This window comes from Pempheris klunzingeri, chromosome 15, assembly GCF_042242105.1.
Source record: "Pempheris klunzingeri isolate RE-2024b chromosome 15, fPemKlu1.hap1, whole genome shotgun sequence".
Lineage (NCBI taxonomy): Eukaryota > Metazoa > Chordata > Actinopteri > Acropomatiformes > Pempheridae > Pempheris > Pempheris klunzingeri.
In genome coordinates this window covers 5,695,401-5,713,721 of record NC_092026.1, presented here as the reverse complement: position 1 = coordinate 5,713,721, position 18,321 = coordinate 5,695,401, and the positions used below count along the sequence as shown (strand labels likewise).

At 39.2% G+C, this 18,321-nt stretch overlaps 1 protein-coding gene across 1 annotated transcript in view; it reads left to right on the top strand.

The window, feature by feature from the left end:
* clstn2a (calsyntenin 2a) overlaps positions 1 to 18,321 on the top strand; it is a 72,282-nt gene that overhangs the window by 28,472 nt on the left and 25,489 nt on the right. The window contains exons 3-9 of the mRNA XM_070844859.1: positions 3,348 to 3,543; positions 6,166 to 6,277; positions 6,501 to 6,597; positions 11,237 to 11,386; positions 14,943 to 15,128; positions 15,941 to 16,198; positions 18,141 to 18,262. Coding sequence (XP_070700960.1) covers positions 3,348 to 3,543; positions 6,166 to 6,277; positions 6,501 to 6,597; positions 11,237 to 11,386; positions 14,943 to 15,128; positions 15,941 to 16,198; positions 18,141 to 18,262 — 1,121 coding nt within the window. The remainder of the gene's footprint in view (positions 1 to 3,347; positions 3,544 to 6,165; positions 6,278 to 6,500; positions 6,598 to 11,236; positions 11,387 to 14,942; positions 15,129 to 15,940; positions 16,199 to 18,140; positions 18,263 to 18,321) is intronic.

Below are 18,321 nucleotides of genomic sequence, written 5' to 3'. Positions count from 1 at the left end.
ACCCAAAGGACTGAAGCAGCCTGTCTGTTTTACGCACTTGTCTTCTTGACATCAGTGGGCGAATTGCCAAAAAAAACTCCAGTTGAAGACAAAGACAGAAATTGAAATCACAGGTCATGACCCCAGTTTGTCATTTTGTACTATATGCTGATCCTTGCTTCTATTTTAATGAGCATGTTAGTGCAGTGTGTGTGTTTTTTCCCCCTTGTGTTGCTCAGATCAGCCCTGTCATTTTAAGACCATTATTTATGCCTTTACTTTAGACTTTATATCTATGCCTTTGTCTCATCCTGTTCAGATTACTTTAATGCTTTACTTGCATGTTAGTCACCTTCACCTGTATGTCATTGATATGTTGACCCATATGCTGCAACAATATGCTGCACTCGTACACTGACGCGTGCTACATTTTGGTCCTGAGAATGGCTGAATCCATCAGTGTTGTAAAGTCACTTGAAAATAGACGTTTTTCATCTAGTTAAACTGTATTCGATGGTTCTTTTTAATTAATGATAGCTTCATAGTTTATTTTAGCCTTTCTTTTTGTTAATTGCTTTGTAATCCTTTTTTAATTAACAGAGACAGCTGTAAAGTCTTCATTATGAATGTGTTCATTAGTGTTATTATTTTCAATCAGTTTTTTTTTTTACTTTGTAGAAGTGTTGATTTATTTCTAATGACGTGAATATGAGTTAAAGCCAAATTGTCAGCAAAATGCAAGGATTTTATGTGGCGTATATTTGCCGAAAAAGTTCTTTAAGACTTGCTTCAATACAAACATGTGCATAAATTCAAATTAAAAACTTTACATAAGCGAGAGAGTAATTAGAAATATCTATAAAAATAGGTTTTAGGGAAAAATATGAAACCAACATTCAATTTGACCTAGCTATTTTTCTACCCTTTAAAAACAGCAATAGGTATTAAAATTAAATGTAAGCAATTATTTAATCCAACAAACAGAAACAAACACTTATCTAATGTTAGAAGTTAAATGTGTCAACTGCTTTTACTTACTGAAGAATACGCTAATTAGTTTTGGCCCTTTGTGACAACAGGTGAGTTTAGCAGAGCATTATTTTCTCATTAATTGTATCCATCTTGTCCGTTTCCATTATATTGGCAGTCGAACGTCCCGTGAAATGCGTGTTCCCTGACAGCTTGACATTTTCTGTCGATGCAGTTTGTGCCGCTCAAGCTTTCTGGGGAGTGCCATCTATTTTAGATGAATGTTATTATCGAACCATTTTTTGCTGACTCTTCCACTTTTCTCTCAATCTGCCATGGCAACAGGCCAACTCCCCGAAGCAAAAATCTATGATATTTACTTTGAAAGGCGACCCCATTCCCTCATGACGTATAGGCCAAAAGATTAGACTTCATTTCATCCATACACCACAACAGTGAAATTATAGTGTTCCCTCTGGTGAAGCTGGTGAGAAGCAAACTAAGCAGCAGCAAAGAAAGTGTGAACGTGTGAGCGTAAAGTACACATTTGCTGACACAGCAGGAATTCGTCTAAAATCTCTGTCATTACTATTTACATATACATTGGCACATCAAATTCCTCCTAGTCCCTCTTTCCCCCTCTCTCTCTCCTCCTCTTCTATTGCTCTCTCTATCTTTCCTTCACTCCATGACTGTGTTACGTTTTCCTGTAAAATGTAATCCAGAAAAATGAATTTGCTACAACAGATGGAGCGGAAAATGGATTTGCATCCAACCCCAAACTGTTAAGTGGAAGTACTTTTTTCTGCTCCCCACCACTAAGTCAAGGTTTAAGCATAAGGGCTGCAGCAGTATATTATAATCACTGATATTTTAAAACCACATTCCTCTCTCTTTGCTCAGTGTGCGTGTATGAATGTGTATGTGCAGGCAGGCTTATCGCCCTTCTTCCATACCACCCACCGTGTTGATTATTATTTTTCTATACATACAAATAACATCCCACCGCCGTATGGGCACCTTTTCATTTCAGTAACACCTCAAAGAGGCCAATACGAGGGCCAGGCATCTTGAAAATTGGTTGGGGATCAAACTTTGAAGCCCACTGTGTTTGGCAGCATCATTATTTCACCAAGACTGGGGTTTGAAAAGTTGAATCAGGTTAAGAGGAAGTCAGAGAGAGAGAAAAAAAGGCAGAAAGACTGTGTGTGTGACAGTGGGATATGAAGACAAGGGAAACAGAAGGGGTAAGAAGCCAGTGGCGAGAGGGAGCTTTGTATTTGTCGGCAGGTTTTGAGCAAGCAAGCAGAATTCCCATAGCTAGGCAGCTTTTTGTTGCCGCTGTGTCCCACCATGTTCTGAGAGATATCAGCCAACACAGGGTCAGAGCGCTGCAGCTTTTTGTTCCCTGTGCAAGGAGATTTCCCAAATCCCTGAAATGAACACTTGTGCAGGGGATGAACTCCACAGATGATTCAAGACTCACAAACACGGATCTACACGCAGAACTACACACGTTAGGCAAACACACAATACACTCAGTGTGTGTATGCTAGAACACTCTCTGAACACAACAAATTTCATCTTTTGTCAAGCTGGCACAGTTTGACATATCAGAAATTATTTTTCTTTTAACTACACCCCAGGAGCTGTATACTGCGTTGTGAGCAGCTCGTGCTGACAAAGATCACTGTAACCAGAAATGGGATTTAGACCGAAATTTGAAGTGATAGCCGCGCTGTAAAGGAAATGTCAGCCGTATGTATTGTTAGTTTTTACATCATTACCCACAGTTTGATTCGTTTACCACTATCTGAGACATTTGGTAGCTGCTGCGGGGTTTGAGAAAATGACGTTGGTCAAAAAAGGAAGGATCAAACCAAGCAAAACAAGATTTTCAAACAAAAGTGAGTTAATGAAAAATGTCAACAGGAAATGTTTCCCCTTCGCACGTTTTTGAATGTTTGTTCGCTCAAACAGTGTTGACCTGAAATTAAGTGCAGTCCCAGCCTTTGTGTCTCACTCTGAGTGCTTAATATGGAGGCAGTCGGAACAACGACTATCAGACTTCCTCAATGTCTGTCCTTCGAGGAGCGACATGCTGAGGAATATTATAATATTTATAATTAGATTTTCAACCTGTGTTGGGGAACATACATGGTAAAGCTCATTATTTCTCTGTGGTTTCTCTTTTTCGCCTGTTCTTAACTCATGTGCTTCATTTCTGTTTTTCTTTGAATTTAATATCAGGGATATTAATTCATTTTTTTTATAGTTTTAAGTTGCTCTTGACTCACCTTGCTACACTGATGTTCACAGTAGACTGAAGATTCTGCCTTCATTTTTTGCACAAGAGGAAAAGTGAAAGCGTAATCATTAATATGTCTTTGTCTTTTTAGGGGAGATTTGTGCCTTTAAGATATATGGTCAGGATGCTCCATTCGAGGCAGTGGTGTTGAATCGCACATCAGGAGAAGGAGTCCTGAGGGCCAGTAGTCCTGTGGACTGTGAGAGCCAGAAGGAGTACACCTTCATCATCCAGGCCTACGACTGCGGGGCCGGGCCCAGCGGGGCCGAATGGAAGAAATCCCACAAGTGAGTAAACACATATCTGTTCATGTGATGACAGTGCAGCCATCAATAAGACACATCTAGTCTAACATGATAGATATTTCACCATTCTGGCCTGGTTTGCTGGCAGTGACACGCATAGCACATCAGTAAGGATTCAACCTCTAACTTTTTAAATAAATAAGCATGTTAGTTCATCCATTTATGTGTCCATATGTGTCCACATCATTATTAAACATGGCACACTATGAGCATGACACACATACCAACATTATTTCTCCAGTATAAAGTACTAGTACATGAAATCTTTCATTCTGCAATCACTGAAGAAATATTCGGTGTCCATACTAGTGTTTTATTTCCTTTGTAGGAAGTTAGACTGACAAGAAAATGACAACTCATTACTCTGAGATAAGGAAAAATGACCTTGTATTGCTCGGTTTACAAAACAACAGGAATATTTTCATTGTAATGCAATTTGATACTTTCCCTGCAGCAAATTCTTATAATATAAGTATTTTGTGTTAAGACAATGTCAGAGAAATGTCAAATAGAAGTCAAACAAACTGTAGATTGATGTAAGCAAACGCTTTACACATTTTGTGACTTCACCTCCTCTTCAGCTGCTGACTATCATTGACATGTTTGTACCTCTCAAACCTTTTTTATGCCGCCTAAACTCTCTGTTATTAAAACGGTGATTGTCAGACCCTGTATTAAAGCTGTCACATACTGCTAATTATTATTTATATTAGCATGGTTCATTTGTTTAGCTGTCAAAGTAAGTCAGATTATAGTGGGTGGACAAAATAACAAAAAATGACAACAAATGTTAACTTCAAAGTATTTAAATCAAAGTTACAAAGGCAGCTGCACAGTGACTCACATTAAGTTCTCTAAAATTTAACTGTCGGATTGAGCCTCACCAGCACAAACAGAAAGTCAGCAGGAAATTTGTTCAACATTACTAGAAAATACAACCTTAATAAGGACTGAAGGTCAAATAACATCTGTCTGACAGTGACAATTAAAAATGAACACTGTTACAAAACAGCACACTGCTGTGTTGGACTGCATTGTACTGATGTTGTTGATGTATTTCCTGCTACGTTTTTACACTTACAGTTGAATGACTGAATCTAATTTACAAAAATATAATGTGAAGCGTCCTCGTGGTTTTTGCATGGTTTTAAAGCACGACTCGAATGGATTTGAACCCTTACTGCTGACGCAAGGTTTCAAGAGCCTGCAGGATGGAGGACTGGGATGAAGTGGAGTTTCTTTGTGATTTAGGAACCCCATTACCTAGACCTGCTGTAGTGCTTAAAGTCATTTTTCTTGGTGTCTAGACAGAGAAAATGCCCAATCCAAGACAGGCAGGCATAGAGAAGAAGAAGATTAGAACTATATCTCATATCTACTATATTATAAACTCCTTTAAAATTCAGTCTTAATTAAAAACACCAACATGCTAATGTTTTTTTTTTAGATGATTTCAAAAATAAAAAACTTAACATTTTGCAATCACAGCTCAAAGTTATAAAGACAAATAACTTTCAATTATAATTAGATCTTATCTTTACTGTTTCTATTTTCTCTTATTTCTTTTTTTATGTTCTCTTTTCCCCAAGAACTCTTGGTACAGCAGTGACAGCTGTGACTTGCAGTTGTGTTCTCAGGATATGTCCCTCTAATGGCCCATCAATAGTGCCTGTATGTGTGTGTGGCAGTGCTATGTGAACGAGATTGACAGACAGGCAGACTGACACGGACAGCAGCAAATCAAACCCTCTGGTCCGTCAGTCAGATGCAAGGAACTGCTAAAATAAGATGCTGCAGGCTTGGTGCTAAAGGGAAGAAGAGAGATAAATTTATCAGCTCTGGGATCTGTGATGAATTTCACCAGTGGATGATGAATGATGCACAGTGTGTACATGTGTGTGTGTGTGTGTGTGTGACATTATCGCTGCATGACATTCTAAATAGGCCTCATTAAGCTAATGTCATTAATTAGCCAGATGTGCTTCTTCATATACACAGTGAGTTGTTGTCAGAGAAGGTCACCAGTGAAGAAAACTTGCTACATCTGAATTATTGCTCCATTTATATACTTTAGTGGACAAATGTTATCAGAGTGCCAGGTTAATATCCTCTGCAGTCCCCTCCAGCAGATAAGATCCCTTGTTTCTGTGTATCAGACTAAGAGAGTAGGAGATATTGAAAGAAAAGTATAGAGAAAAATTAGAATGGTGAAACGTGATCTTGCTTTGCAAGATCTGCTGCGGAAGAGCCTTTGTCAGTAGACAAGCCTGTTAAATAAAACTTAGATTGACATTAGATAATGATGGGAACCAATTTCACAAAGAAATACCTTTCCTTTTTCAGGAATAAAGCTTTCTTCTCACTCTCCTCTTAAAACAACCGCTGTTCTTGTGATAAACAGTAAAATACTTTAGGTCTTAATCAATTTTAATCACCTCTAATGACTTAATGAGGTTTTTCCTTCTCTCCTCTCTCCCTCTTCCATCCATCTCCTCTTTCCCTGTCATATCTTTTTTCTTCTTTCCATCAATCATTTCCACCATCCTTCTCTCCCTTGTCTCCTCCTCCCTGCTCCATGCTTCTTTCATTCCCTCTGCCATGAAGGGCCGTGGTTCACATCCAGGTGGATGACGTCAATGAATTCTGCCCCGTGTTTCGGGAGCCACTGTACAAGGCATCTGTAACAGAGGGCAAGATCTACGACAGTATCTTGCAGGTATTTAGATATTATTTTGTGAAGTTGGCAATATTTAGTCAGCTCTGTTATATTTTATATAATTACTTTGTTGTTAGAATCCACCTGTGCAGCTTAAGATGGTTTAACAATGCCAGTAAAAATCAGCCAGTTAAAAATGTTGGATATTGTAACTGCCTAGTGTTGTTGCCAGCTGGGCAGCTGTTGAAGAACTTGCAGGATATTGGATGTTATCATTTTGCAGGTGGAAGCTTGGGACCAAGACTGTTCACCACAGTACAGCCAGATCTGCAACTATGAAATTGTCACTGCAGGGACGCCATTTGCTATAGACCGCAATGGTAAGTGTGTGTGTGTTTATGTGGGTGTTTGAATCTGGCTTGGCTGAATGAAAGTTATAGTAATTATAATCATTGATGTGACTATGAGTGATGACACCAGGATTGCACCGTGAGGGGCAGTTTGCATTCCTGGAGGATTTTTTTTCGCAGGATTTAATTTATAACACTAAAGGGCCATTATTCTTGTGACGTATACACAAAATTGTACAGTAGGACATGAACATGAATTAAAACTAAATTATAAACCAAATGTTTATCTTAACTTTTATAATAAAGATTTATAATTCACCTTTAATTTACCATAACTGGGCCCAAAATAATTTTACCAAACCGTTGACAAATTAACCCAAAAACAGTTTTAAACAAATTAACTGTTGCCACATTGAGAGCACATTTAATTTAGCAAATCTCTGCCAACATTTTTTAAAACATGGCTTTTAGTTACATTATTTATTTATTTTTGTCTGACGGCTATCGAGGATCATTTACTTAATCATTTGAGTTAGTACTCATTTCAGCCTCACTGGAGACACTTGGTACATTTTAAACACACTAATTGAAGTGCGTCTCTTGCCCAGCTTGAACAGAAACAGCATGGTCAATGTTTTCATGAAAGCTGAAACCCACGGTCCTCAGTCAAATTTGCATATGTTCTCTTTATGATCTCAGCCAGATGAACCTTGTATGAGCATGAATAAGTCTATACTAAAGATAGACATGAGAGAGACAGCTCAAGCGACTGAATGTAGAGATGAACCATGTAGAATGTAGAGTAGACCATCAACAGAAACCAACGTTGTGTAAGGAAATAATATTATCAAGGAAAATTTTAAAGTAAAAAAGACACAGGACATTCGGTTTTTTTGTAAGTGGTGGAAAAGATTTCATTAATCCACAAACTGCTTTAAAACTTCCACTAAACACATTTCTGTCAGTTAACTTATAGAGATACAGTATGAAAAGAAAAAAGCAAGCAGCCAACCTTGGCTGATTCCTCTTTTTATTGCAATAATGCAGTGAGCTGTGAAGTAGCGTTTTTAGCTGTGCATAGCTTCAAAGTTACTTGACAAAGATCCACCTTACTCTGACAGTCTCTTCTTCAATTTCTTTCTGTTTTCCTTTGTTTTGCTTGTGGCTTCACACCGGTCCTAGTTGACTGGAGGAGGGTATTTTATTTCTGATTGAGAGCTATTCTGAGCATATCTGCCTATATAAAATTTCAGCTTTGGGATTTGTGCTGCCTTTTCCCTGAGCTTCCACATCCACACTGTGTTGATCTGAGTGCAGCGTAATCCAAACTGAAGGGAGACTGGAGGGCTTTGTATGTGTATATGTGTGTTGAATTCTACCAATAGATCAGACAGAAGCATAGCACTGCTTTCTGTATGTCTTTCTTTTTCTCTCTCAGAGTCGTATTTATTACCTTGTCTCATTGCTTTTTATATTTAACCTTCTGATCTTTTGCACACTGTAGTTCACTGTAGTCTGGCTGATTTGTTTTCATCCCCTCTCCGGCACAATAATATTGTTTGTGAGAAACTCAGAGACACAACATAGTCCATCCATCCATCCATTTTGTTTCTGCTTATCTGGAGCTAGTTAGCTGTGGTAGCAGACAAAGCAGGGTATTCAGGACATTTTATTCCCCAGAAACGTTCTCCATCTCCTCCTTGGGGATGCCAAGGCATTCTCAGGCCAGATTAGATATATAATCCCTCCAGTGAGTTCTGGCTGTACCCCCGGCATCCTAATCAGATGCCTGAACCATCTCTGGTTTATTTTGACATGAAGGAGCAGCAGCTCCATTCTGAGCTCTCTTTGAATGTCCAAGCTCCTCACCCTATCCTTAAGGCTGAGACCAGCCACCCTACAGAGGAAACTCAATTTGGCTATTTCTGCTTCTTCTTTACCCTCACTCATGAGCAAGATCCTGAGGTACTTGAACTCCTTCACTTGATGCGGCAATTCACTTGTAACCTGGAAGGAGCAATCTAGTGTTTTTGGGTAGAGAGCCATGGCCTCAGACTTGCAGGTGCTGACTGTCATATTTAACGCCTGACACTTGGCTGTAAATTGCCCCTGTGCATGCTGGAGGTCACCGTCTGAAGAAGCCAACAGAACATCATCTGTGAAAAAGCATAGAGGCGATTTTAAGTTCTCCAAACTGGAGAACACACATGATACTGAAAAGGTGTGTCAGCCAAGAATGCCCAACAATATCCAGAGTCTTCAGAAGCAATTCCATATCCTCAACATCTCTTGGCATGCATGAGAAATTGAAGACCTCTCGGAAAAGGTGCCTCAACCACATGTTCCCAGTTCAACCTCACTACATGTCTGGGTTTACCCAGTCATGACACCTCCCCACCAAGTGATGATCAGTTGCACCTCTCTACACCAAAGTGTCCAAGACAATTGTCAATCATCAGTGTTTGGCCTAAGGTGTCCTGGTGCTAAGTACTCCTATGAACAACCTTATGCTCAAAAATCTTGCCAGTGTCTCCCAGGACACCACCTAGAGACTCGAAGAAGGCCAGAAACTCTGGTACCCCTTACCCTTGGGTGAGCCCAACTATATGTGGTTGGTAATGCTCCGTACCAGCTCCAGGTCCTTCCCTGCCAGAGAGGGGACTTTCCATGCCATGACTTTCCAGGGGTCAGCATGCCCATGTCCCCACCTTTGCCTACCGTGCACCTTACAAAACACTCAGCCCCAATACCTGTCCCTGTGGTTGGTGGGTCCACGGGGTAGTTCTATCATGTAGTTTTATCACTTGCGTGTGAGTTCTCCTTGCATCCAGCTCTGGTTTCTGGGTGAGGTGCTACAGCTACTTCTTGGCTGATTCGTATAGGGTCTGTGAATGGCTTGTAGTCTGTCTCCTCCCCTGGGAGCAGTTTGCCTTGGGAGACCTCAGTGGCACATTTCCCCCCACAACACTACCAGGGTCACAGAGAACAAATCGCTCCACTGCATTAAGGTGGCGATTCTTTGGGGAAGTCACAGCACATGATTTAGACCTATTTCATTGAACAAGGTAATTTTGAATAAGAGATGTTTGCACAGTTGCTACAGTCAGATTCAGCGTGCCAAGTAGGAGATTTACTTATATTTTTGTAACATAATTTAAGGAATACTTTGTTATGGCTATATTGAGTTCTACTGAACCAGAGAGACATCTTTAACTGCATTTTTATAATATCTTTCTTTCCTACCTTTTTGTGATGTTAGGGGATGTGGTTTGTATGCCCAGTGTCTATTATAGAACACACTGAACGAAACTGAACTTCAAGTAAGAAGTAAAATGTCTTGTTAAATTGAAACATCAGCTTACTTACTGTTGAAAAAGTTTCAAATGGTTGATACCCGCAGTCTTAAGTCTTACTGCTATTCATACCAGCTGCGGATTAAATAGTCACTGTAGGAGACTTGTGTTGGAAGCGTCTATCGCTAACCCCCTCACCTTTCTTTCTTTGACATTTCTTTTCTTTTTTGTACTGCTGCGCTCTGAACCGATTTCTTCTGCGCTCACAGCACCTCATCTCCTCTGGTCTCCTCCCCTCTTGTCTCCTCTCCTCTTGTCTCCTCTCCTCTCCTCTGGTCTCCTCTCCTCTTGTCTCCTCTTCTCCTTTTCATACTGCAAGGTTTGAGATGCAAACAACAAAAATAGCTTCAGTTGTCCTCACAGGTCTGGAGACAGAAACATCCAATTTCTAAATTGTCCAGTGATGCAGTGCAGTACAGAGTCTCCCTCTCTGTCTGTGTTTGTGAGTTTTGGCTTCTTTTGACAAATAGACAATCCTAATCTTAGTGGCTACAGTTAAGTATACCGCACCCCATCTGGGAGTGATATTAGTGAGATTATTTAAAACAAACTCACATGCCCACAGTACTCTATACTGCAAAGATAACCTTCTCTTCTAAGTCCATATTTCATAACCGCCTACAAACTAACTGGAAAGAGTGCGTCACCTTGAGGATCTCAGTGTGGATATTTATTCACAATATCTTTCTGTGATCATAAAAAACACAGATTTCTGTAAACAGCAAAAATGTACAACTAAAGTAATAGTTGTACAACTAATTTATTAAACTAATTTATTATTAGGCAGCTATTTAGTTGCAAATTGTGCAGTGTTAACAGTGTCATACAACAATATAGCAATATTTGTTCAATCCATTTGTTTGCATTGATGATGTTTGTAGTTTTTGACTTTAGCAGTAGAATCAGGATCCACAGGAATCTGTTGATATTCACAAATATTTTTCCACTTAAAAATGCTAAGTTGACATATAAATGATGATACACATGTGACATTTGTCTAGTGCTTGTACCCAAGGCACATGTAGCATCACCGCTGTTCATCCCCTGTTGACAGGTGAAGACAATCCATCATTGCAATTTTACATTGACTGTTTATAGAGAAGTTTAGGTATTCAAATGCGTCACAAGGTTATTTGACCATGAGTTTTTCAGTCAAAAGCTTCAATAAATGTTTTCAAGAAGCTGTTTCTTTAATGCAGTTTCAATTATTGCTCAATGGAAAGTACTTCTTGCTGTGTAATGTTCAAATAAGTATAACAGTTTATGTTCTCATATCAGTGAATAATACATTTTGTCTTTGTTTTTGTTTCCTTTAGGTAACATCAGAAACACAGAGCGGCTGAGCTATGACAAGCAGCAGAGCTACAAGATTATGGTGACGGCCTTTGACTGTGGTCAGAAGAGAGCAAAGGAGGATGTGGCTGTGCATATTGATGTTAAGCCTGTCTGCAAACCTGGATGGCAAGGTCAGAGATAAAGAAGCAGCCACTGAAATAATGTCAAAATGCCTTAATTGACCTTGCAGCCATTGACAGAAATGTACTTATTACTATGATGGTACAAAGTGCACTGACATTTAAACATACTTAAATATAAAGAAATACCATCAAAATTGAAGTAGGCAGTTCAGTGCAATTTTTTAGCATAAGTTTTCCCTCAGGGGAATTCAATCTCATTTTAGAATGAGCGTCTCTCGAGGAAATCAGAAGACCTGACAAAAACCTCCAGAGGGAAAGTTGACTAGAGTGGGTTTTTTTTTTCTTCCTTTAACATGCTAGCAGCTTGGCATTCGAGCCAGCCCGTCTCCCCCGCTGCTTCACCTGTCAGCACTGACAGCATCTCAGGAGTCAAGCTCACACAGGAATGAAAGAGGAAGACAGAGAAAGATAAGAGGGGAGAGGGGAAAGGAAGAAGATGGAGATAAAGAAAGATACCAAATGAACAGGCAGCTCAAGGGGGAAAGAAAGAAAGAAAGAAAGTTGCAGTGAAGGAGAGAGGTGATGGTTATTCCTACAGTCTGAAAAAAAATCATAGGCCTGGGTGGAGACATGTGGCATGACCTGGATATATCTTACTGCAAAACCACAATCTCATCAAAGCTGTGGTTTTATTATCTGAAAGCACATGTTTCTTACTCATTAGAGTAAGAAGTGCTATTTATAAATGACCAGATCCTTTTAACAGATTCATTCATCCCCATCATACTCTTAAAAAGCTCCAAGATAAACTGAGCCAAGGATGATACAAAACACCTTTCATTTATTCACAAACCAAATTGTTCTCTTGCCAATTTCAACACACACTGAAAACCATGTGGAGTGTGTGTCACTCTCTGAAGTATTCTCTAAAGCATCTTTTGGCTTTAATTACAGACAATGGAGAGATGACAGGAAACAAAAGAGAGAGAGAGATGCAACAAAGGCTCTTAGCCGAACTCAGATGGTGCGGTTCATTGGTGGCGTCTTAACCTCTAAGCTACAGCCCCCCCCCCACATGTAGACGGAGTACACAAACCTATAGAGTTAGTGTATGTGATGAACAATGTGTAGAAATACAACATAGTCTAAGATCAAGAATTTTTCACATGAGACTGATTTGACTGAGAGCAGCACTACATGATACATTCGTTAATGATAATGCATGGAAATTCTCATCCTAATTCAAATCCTCATCCAATTTTTTTCATATATATAAACAATAGAAGTGCATCATCACCATTCACCAAAGCTGCAACCCTTACATCTGTTTTTTTAAGATAAACTAGTGAGTATCTTGAGTTTAGAGTAGATTAGACTGTTGATTTGAACATTTAAGGTCTGTATATTCCATGGTCATGGTATGAATTGATGGATGTTTTTCAGCTACCCTAAAGATGCTCAGTATCTCACATGCTGAATATCCCGCTCTATCTATGTATCATATAATTTTGTGCTGTGATATGAGAGGGTAATTTTAGTGAGAATGGAAATAAAGTGAAAATGACGTGAATGTCAGTTGTCTATGATTTAGGGACACTCACTGAGGGAAATGTCAGTGCATATCACAGAAGAGTACAGAGAGAAAGAGTCAGTCCAATGTTGAGAAAGTGGTTTGAAATGGCATTAGAGCTTTATGTAAATGCCATCTTCATGTACAAAAGAGCTTTAAAGGGCTACTGATTTTAGCAAAGAAAGAATTTAAGAATAGAAGAGACATGTGTTATTTCTAATCCAAAACATGAACTTAAAAACACTGACAACAAAATGCCAGCTGGATCTTCCTCTTGGAAAATCATTTTTGTGATCCAGATGGGCGTTATCGACTCTGCATTTGAAACATAAAGAAAGGCTCGTTATCATACCCTTTTAACATCCTTGTCAATTTTGCATGATTCTTTGTGATTTGGCTCATAAAAGAGGCTGCACTACATAATCCTGATCTAAACCCATTAACTCAAAGTGGTTTAAATCCATGAATAAAACATAATACAATGATGCATTCAAAAATCAAGTCTTTTGTACAAGTAACCGTATTTATTGTTTGTGTGTAAAGGTCAGCAGCGCTTCTGCAGCTCTTTTTTTTTTTTAAAGAAGGCTTCCTGGCATAAATAGAGACTAAATACATGTTGCTCCACCTTACCTCTCACTCCTCCTCGCCTACCTGATCACCTTTTGTTTCCGTCTTTGTGAATGTGTCTCAGGAGATTTGATATCGTATTCTGTAGGCTTGGCAAAAGCTGCCGGGTTTCCACCTACACACACACAGGCACGTACACAAAGACGTTCCTGTACACAATCATACTTGTGAATCCCTTTCACCACAATGATTCAGGGATTCTCGTACACTGAGGATAAATATAACACCTCGGTAATGAAAATATAACACCCAGCAACAGGACTGACAGTTACAAGCAGGGCAGCACCCCTTTCTACCAGACCTGTCATGTTACTGGGCCCTTTCAGTCTCCTTTTGGCTCGACACAGAGCAAGGTTTCACTGAGAAAATTCCAACCCGTGTGGTTGCCTGTCATTCTCTCAAGACCTGCATGGTCATTATGGAATCACCAACAGTGGAGCATTAAGTTTTATTCCCCACATTCTGTGGACTGGTCTAATAATGCTTTAAATGTGGAGGAGAAGACAACAAGATTAGCAGCAAGAGATGTGTGGGTCCCTGCAGTAAACAAGGTTTAGAGAAATAAATATTCTAAAATAGATAAATCAACACTTGAAGCACCAGCACTCAAGTGCATACTTGTAATTCTATTTCCTTGTTATCTAAGTTTTACACTGTAAACCTTTTCCAAAATGCAGCCTCACAACACACACAGTATCACAGAGACATCTAAATTGAAGGGTTATTATACAAAGTGAGAGGTTAGTGGTCAGCCTGTTGTTGTTTTAGAGGACACGAATATCAAAAACCATCTGAAGACAGGGCAAAGACACCATCACATAGCTAGTGGCCACTGCTTCTTAAAACATCTGAGGCAGAGTACAGAGAGTGGTGTGCAACCGGGCAGGAGAAAGAAAAAAGCTAGAGGCAGGTCAAACAGAACTATCTCACAACGGACAGAAATTGTCAATTTTGTTATCACACCACAGTGAAACCACATATGGCACTGATGCGCAGATACACCAGTGTGTGTGCGTGATAAAGTTAGTGAGAGTTCTTCTATGAGATAAGGTCAGTTTAAGTAAAATGTTCAAGGGGGCCAACAGGAATACGAGATCTAAGACCACCTACTTTATTTATTTATTTAACCTGTATTTAATCAGGTAAGTCAATTGAGAACCGGTTCTCATTTACAATGACGACCTGGCCAAGAAAACGTTTTATTTTCTGACACTAATATGGATCACTCATTCAGGAGTCATTTCATATATAATCTATATATCCATATCTATAATCTAAGGATTTCACTCAAATAACTCAAAAACAATTCACTGTTTACCATTGTTTACTATGTGTTACCAGGTTGACATGGTTAAATATGGTTTACTCTTTCTGTACAAATGGCTAATTAGATTTTCACCCTTAAAGGTTGGAACAAGCGGGTGGACTATGAGCCAGGGACTGGAAGCAAGCAGCTGTTTCCCAAGATGCACTTGGAAACGTGTGGTGGCCCCCTGTCTGGCGTGAAGGCAATGGTAGAGCTGCAGACCAGTCACATCGGGAAGGGCTGCGACCGCGAAACGTACTCTGAGAAGTCTCTGCAGAAACTCTGTGGTAATTAGAAAGAAAGGAAAAGGGAGAAGAAAGTAGTTGAAGTAGAAGCGGGGAGTGGAGAAAAATTATGGAATGAAATGCCTTGTTGAAATAGTGATGTGCTATTTAAGAGTAGAGGGCTATGAGAGAGCAAAGGGTAGTAATAATAATGAGCGACTAGGAAAAATTTAATTCAAAGAAGAAATTACCTCTTGACATCTCAGCCTCTGCAGTCTATTAATATCCCAATTTCTGTGCCATTTTAATCCTCAAGACTATTACTATTGCTTCCCATTCATGCCCAGAACATGGCTTTGAGCTGCACTATATAGGATACAGTACATTTAAAGCAGACAGAGAAAGAGAGAAATTAGAATTAATTTGTTTTTGTGATGTGCAAAGTGATCATTTTCAACATCCTTTTAACACCCCATTATCATATTCAAACGTCTCTAAATTAGAGGTTTTACAGATGGTAGCTGTTAATCATACTTGCAAATGATTTGCTCTCTAAACATGCATCAAAAATGACTTTTGATTTTGATCTCTGCATTTACAATATAGGGAATATGTACACACACACGCAGGTTGTAACCATGGCCACACCAAATGCCAAGTAATATATTACATCAATGAGAGTAACCACGTCTAAACATTCATTGATTCACAGACTTATATTTGTTTAATCCAGAATTCTCACATGCACATACAACAATAAGTCATGAGCTGATGTATGCTGACTACTCAGAGAGAGAGAGAGAGAGTTCTGGAGAAGGTTCTCCAGGTTCATTCTCCGTCCTGACAGTGTTGCATCTTCTGATTGGCACATCCAGGTGCAGCATCAGGCAGCACTGACCTCCTTCCTGCCCCCGGCCCTTCTTCAAACTGGACGGCGTCTCTGCTGACTGACAGCGGCAGAGACAGCGACCTCATCTACAGATTCGACGGGCATCAGGCTGCTAATGTTCCAGATCACGTGGTGCCCCAAAACCTGACAGATCAGTTCACCATAGCAACATGGATGAAACACGGGCCCAGTCCTGGACTCAGAGCTGAAAAGGAAACCTTACTATGTAACTCTGACAAGACCGGTGAGGAAACTGTTTCACACATGACAACAAACTTAGAGAAAACATTGTCACTGAGTTTAAATCTCACCTGTAATTTCATTTTGTCAGCTTTTCTCTTTCTACCTTTTGATTTTCAAGACCCTTTACTAAAATGTTTTAAACTTTGACCTCCTATTGTCCTTAGCAATAGAAACAGACAATGAATCCTTTTCTGGTGCCTCTTAACAAGTATTACACCAGTCAGAGGAATTATGAAATCATTTCTTTATGTCAAAAAGCTTTTTTTCCAAAGCCTTTGAGCTAAAGTTAATGCATGCCTCTTTTAGCCTTTTGTATGGAAATGCGACTTAAGTTATTTATTCAAATCCTTTAGTAATTTTGAAACAGCCAACCTCGGAGTTGTTCATTGTGCTTTCATAATTTCAATAAAATACCACAGGACTAAATGAAGAAAAAAAAAAAACATACAATGAACATGATCAAAAACATCCATTCAAAATAACAAGATAATTAAGCCAAGACTGAAGTCCACAATGGCAAATGCTCTTTGAAACTTTACTAAATCTTTTCCTACCGCGCGTCTGAATTGAGCTGCCTGAACTGTGTAATTAAGCAAGCCATCTGCACATTGCACGCTCTCACAATGGTCTCACAGATGGCTTATTAGCTTAGGAAATGTGCGGTCTGATCGTGTAATGCAAAACTGCAAAGTAGTTCATGTCAGACCATCTTATGCACATTTTTTTTTCCTTTGCAACTTTTAGCTTAAGGATGTGAGTGGTACCAGAAGGCTCAGCGTGAAAGCCAGATCAGCAGTACTGTGTGGAAAAATTACCATGTATTGTATCCTATCATTCCTCCAGCTCAGCCTGGACAAAATAACAATCATGACTGAATTATTAAAGCATTACATCTTGATAACAACATGTCAGTATAATTACCAAATTATATGTTTTTACTTACATTTATCACTCTAGGACCTAGAGTGATAAATGTAAGTAAAAACATATAATTTGGTAAAAGCGGAGGTAGACAGAAAAAGCCACAATTTGAAAAATACAAGTCCCTCTCACAAAACACACATGGGCTTATGTAGTGCTTCATATGTGCAGGAAAATGCTTCAGTTGTCCTGATGGTGATTGTGATCCCAACACTGTTTTACTGTGTAGCAGCAGTTCACTAAGAATTGCCTTCCTGTTTTTGTTGCAAACTAGTGGACCAGGGGAAGCCCTTTGAGATGATTTACTGTGATTCACATTAGCTAGCTGCATAAACATGAACTCAAATTAGCTGCAACCACAAGCCTCTGGTACAGTTAGCAGAACGCTAAACTATTAGCTTCAGCACTAATAGCCTGCTTTCATGGTAAATCTCTTTCTTTGAAAGGACTCATGATTTTCTAATGTCCCCCGTCATGAATTATAACATGTTGATAAGTTATTATGGATTTTTTGTCCAGTGACACCAAAAATAAACAGCTTTAAATGCTTCTCAAGTATTTTACAAAAAACATATTTTTGAATAATATATTAATTTATGGCTGATGACAGATTAGTGATTATTGGATATTGATTACTGTATTGATTTGTCACCCAGCCTGATGTGAAATGGTAAAAAATGAATAAATTTTTTTATGTTCCAAAAGGTGAAAGTTGAACTTATTCATTTATTAAAAATTAAAAATGTAGTAAAAGTTTTAACAATATTGCTTTGTCATTGCTTGCACTTATACCAGTGGAAACTATTACCACACTCACTGGAGCCTTTCTGTCATGCTGCCAAATGTGTTTTGATGTGAACACATTTGCAAAAGAGTTTAGTCTTTCAGACAGCTGCACTGTATGAACCTTTTTGGATGTTCTAGACGGCATAATACACCATACACCTATACACTGATTAGTGTAAAATTATGTTTTCTGTGTCTTTGTGTGACCATGTGTGTCTGTGATCTTCCTGTTGCAGAAACAAATCGCCACCATTACTCTCTGTATGTTCACAACTGCCGCCTGGTGTTCCTGCTCAGAAGAGACTTCACTCAGGTCGACACGTTCAGACCTGCAGAGTTCCACTGGAAACTGGAGCAGGTGAGGAGTCTGTGTGTGAGCTCGTCTGCGTCCCAGCATAGATTCATGGTGATTTTCTA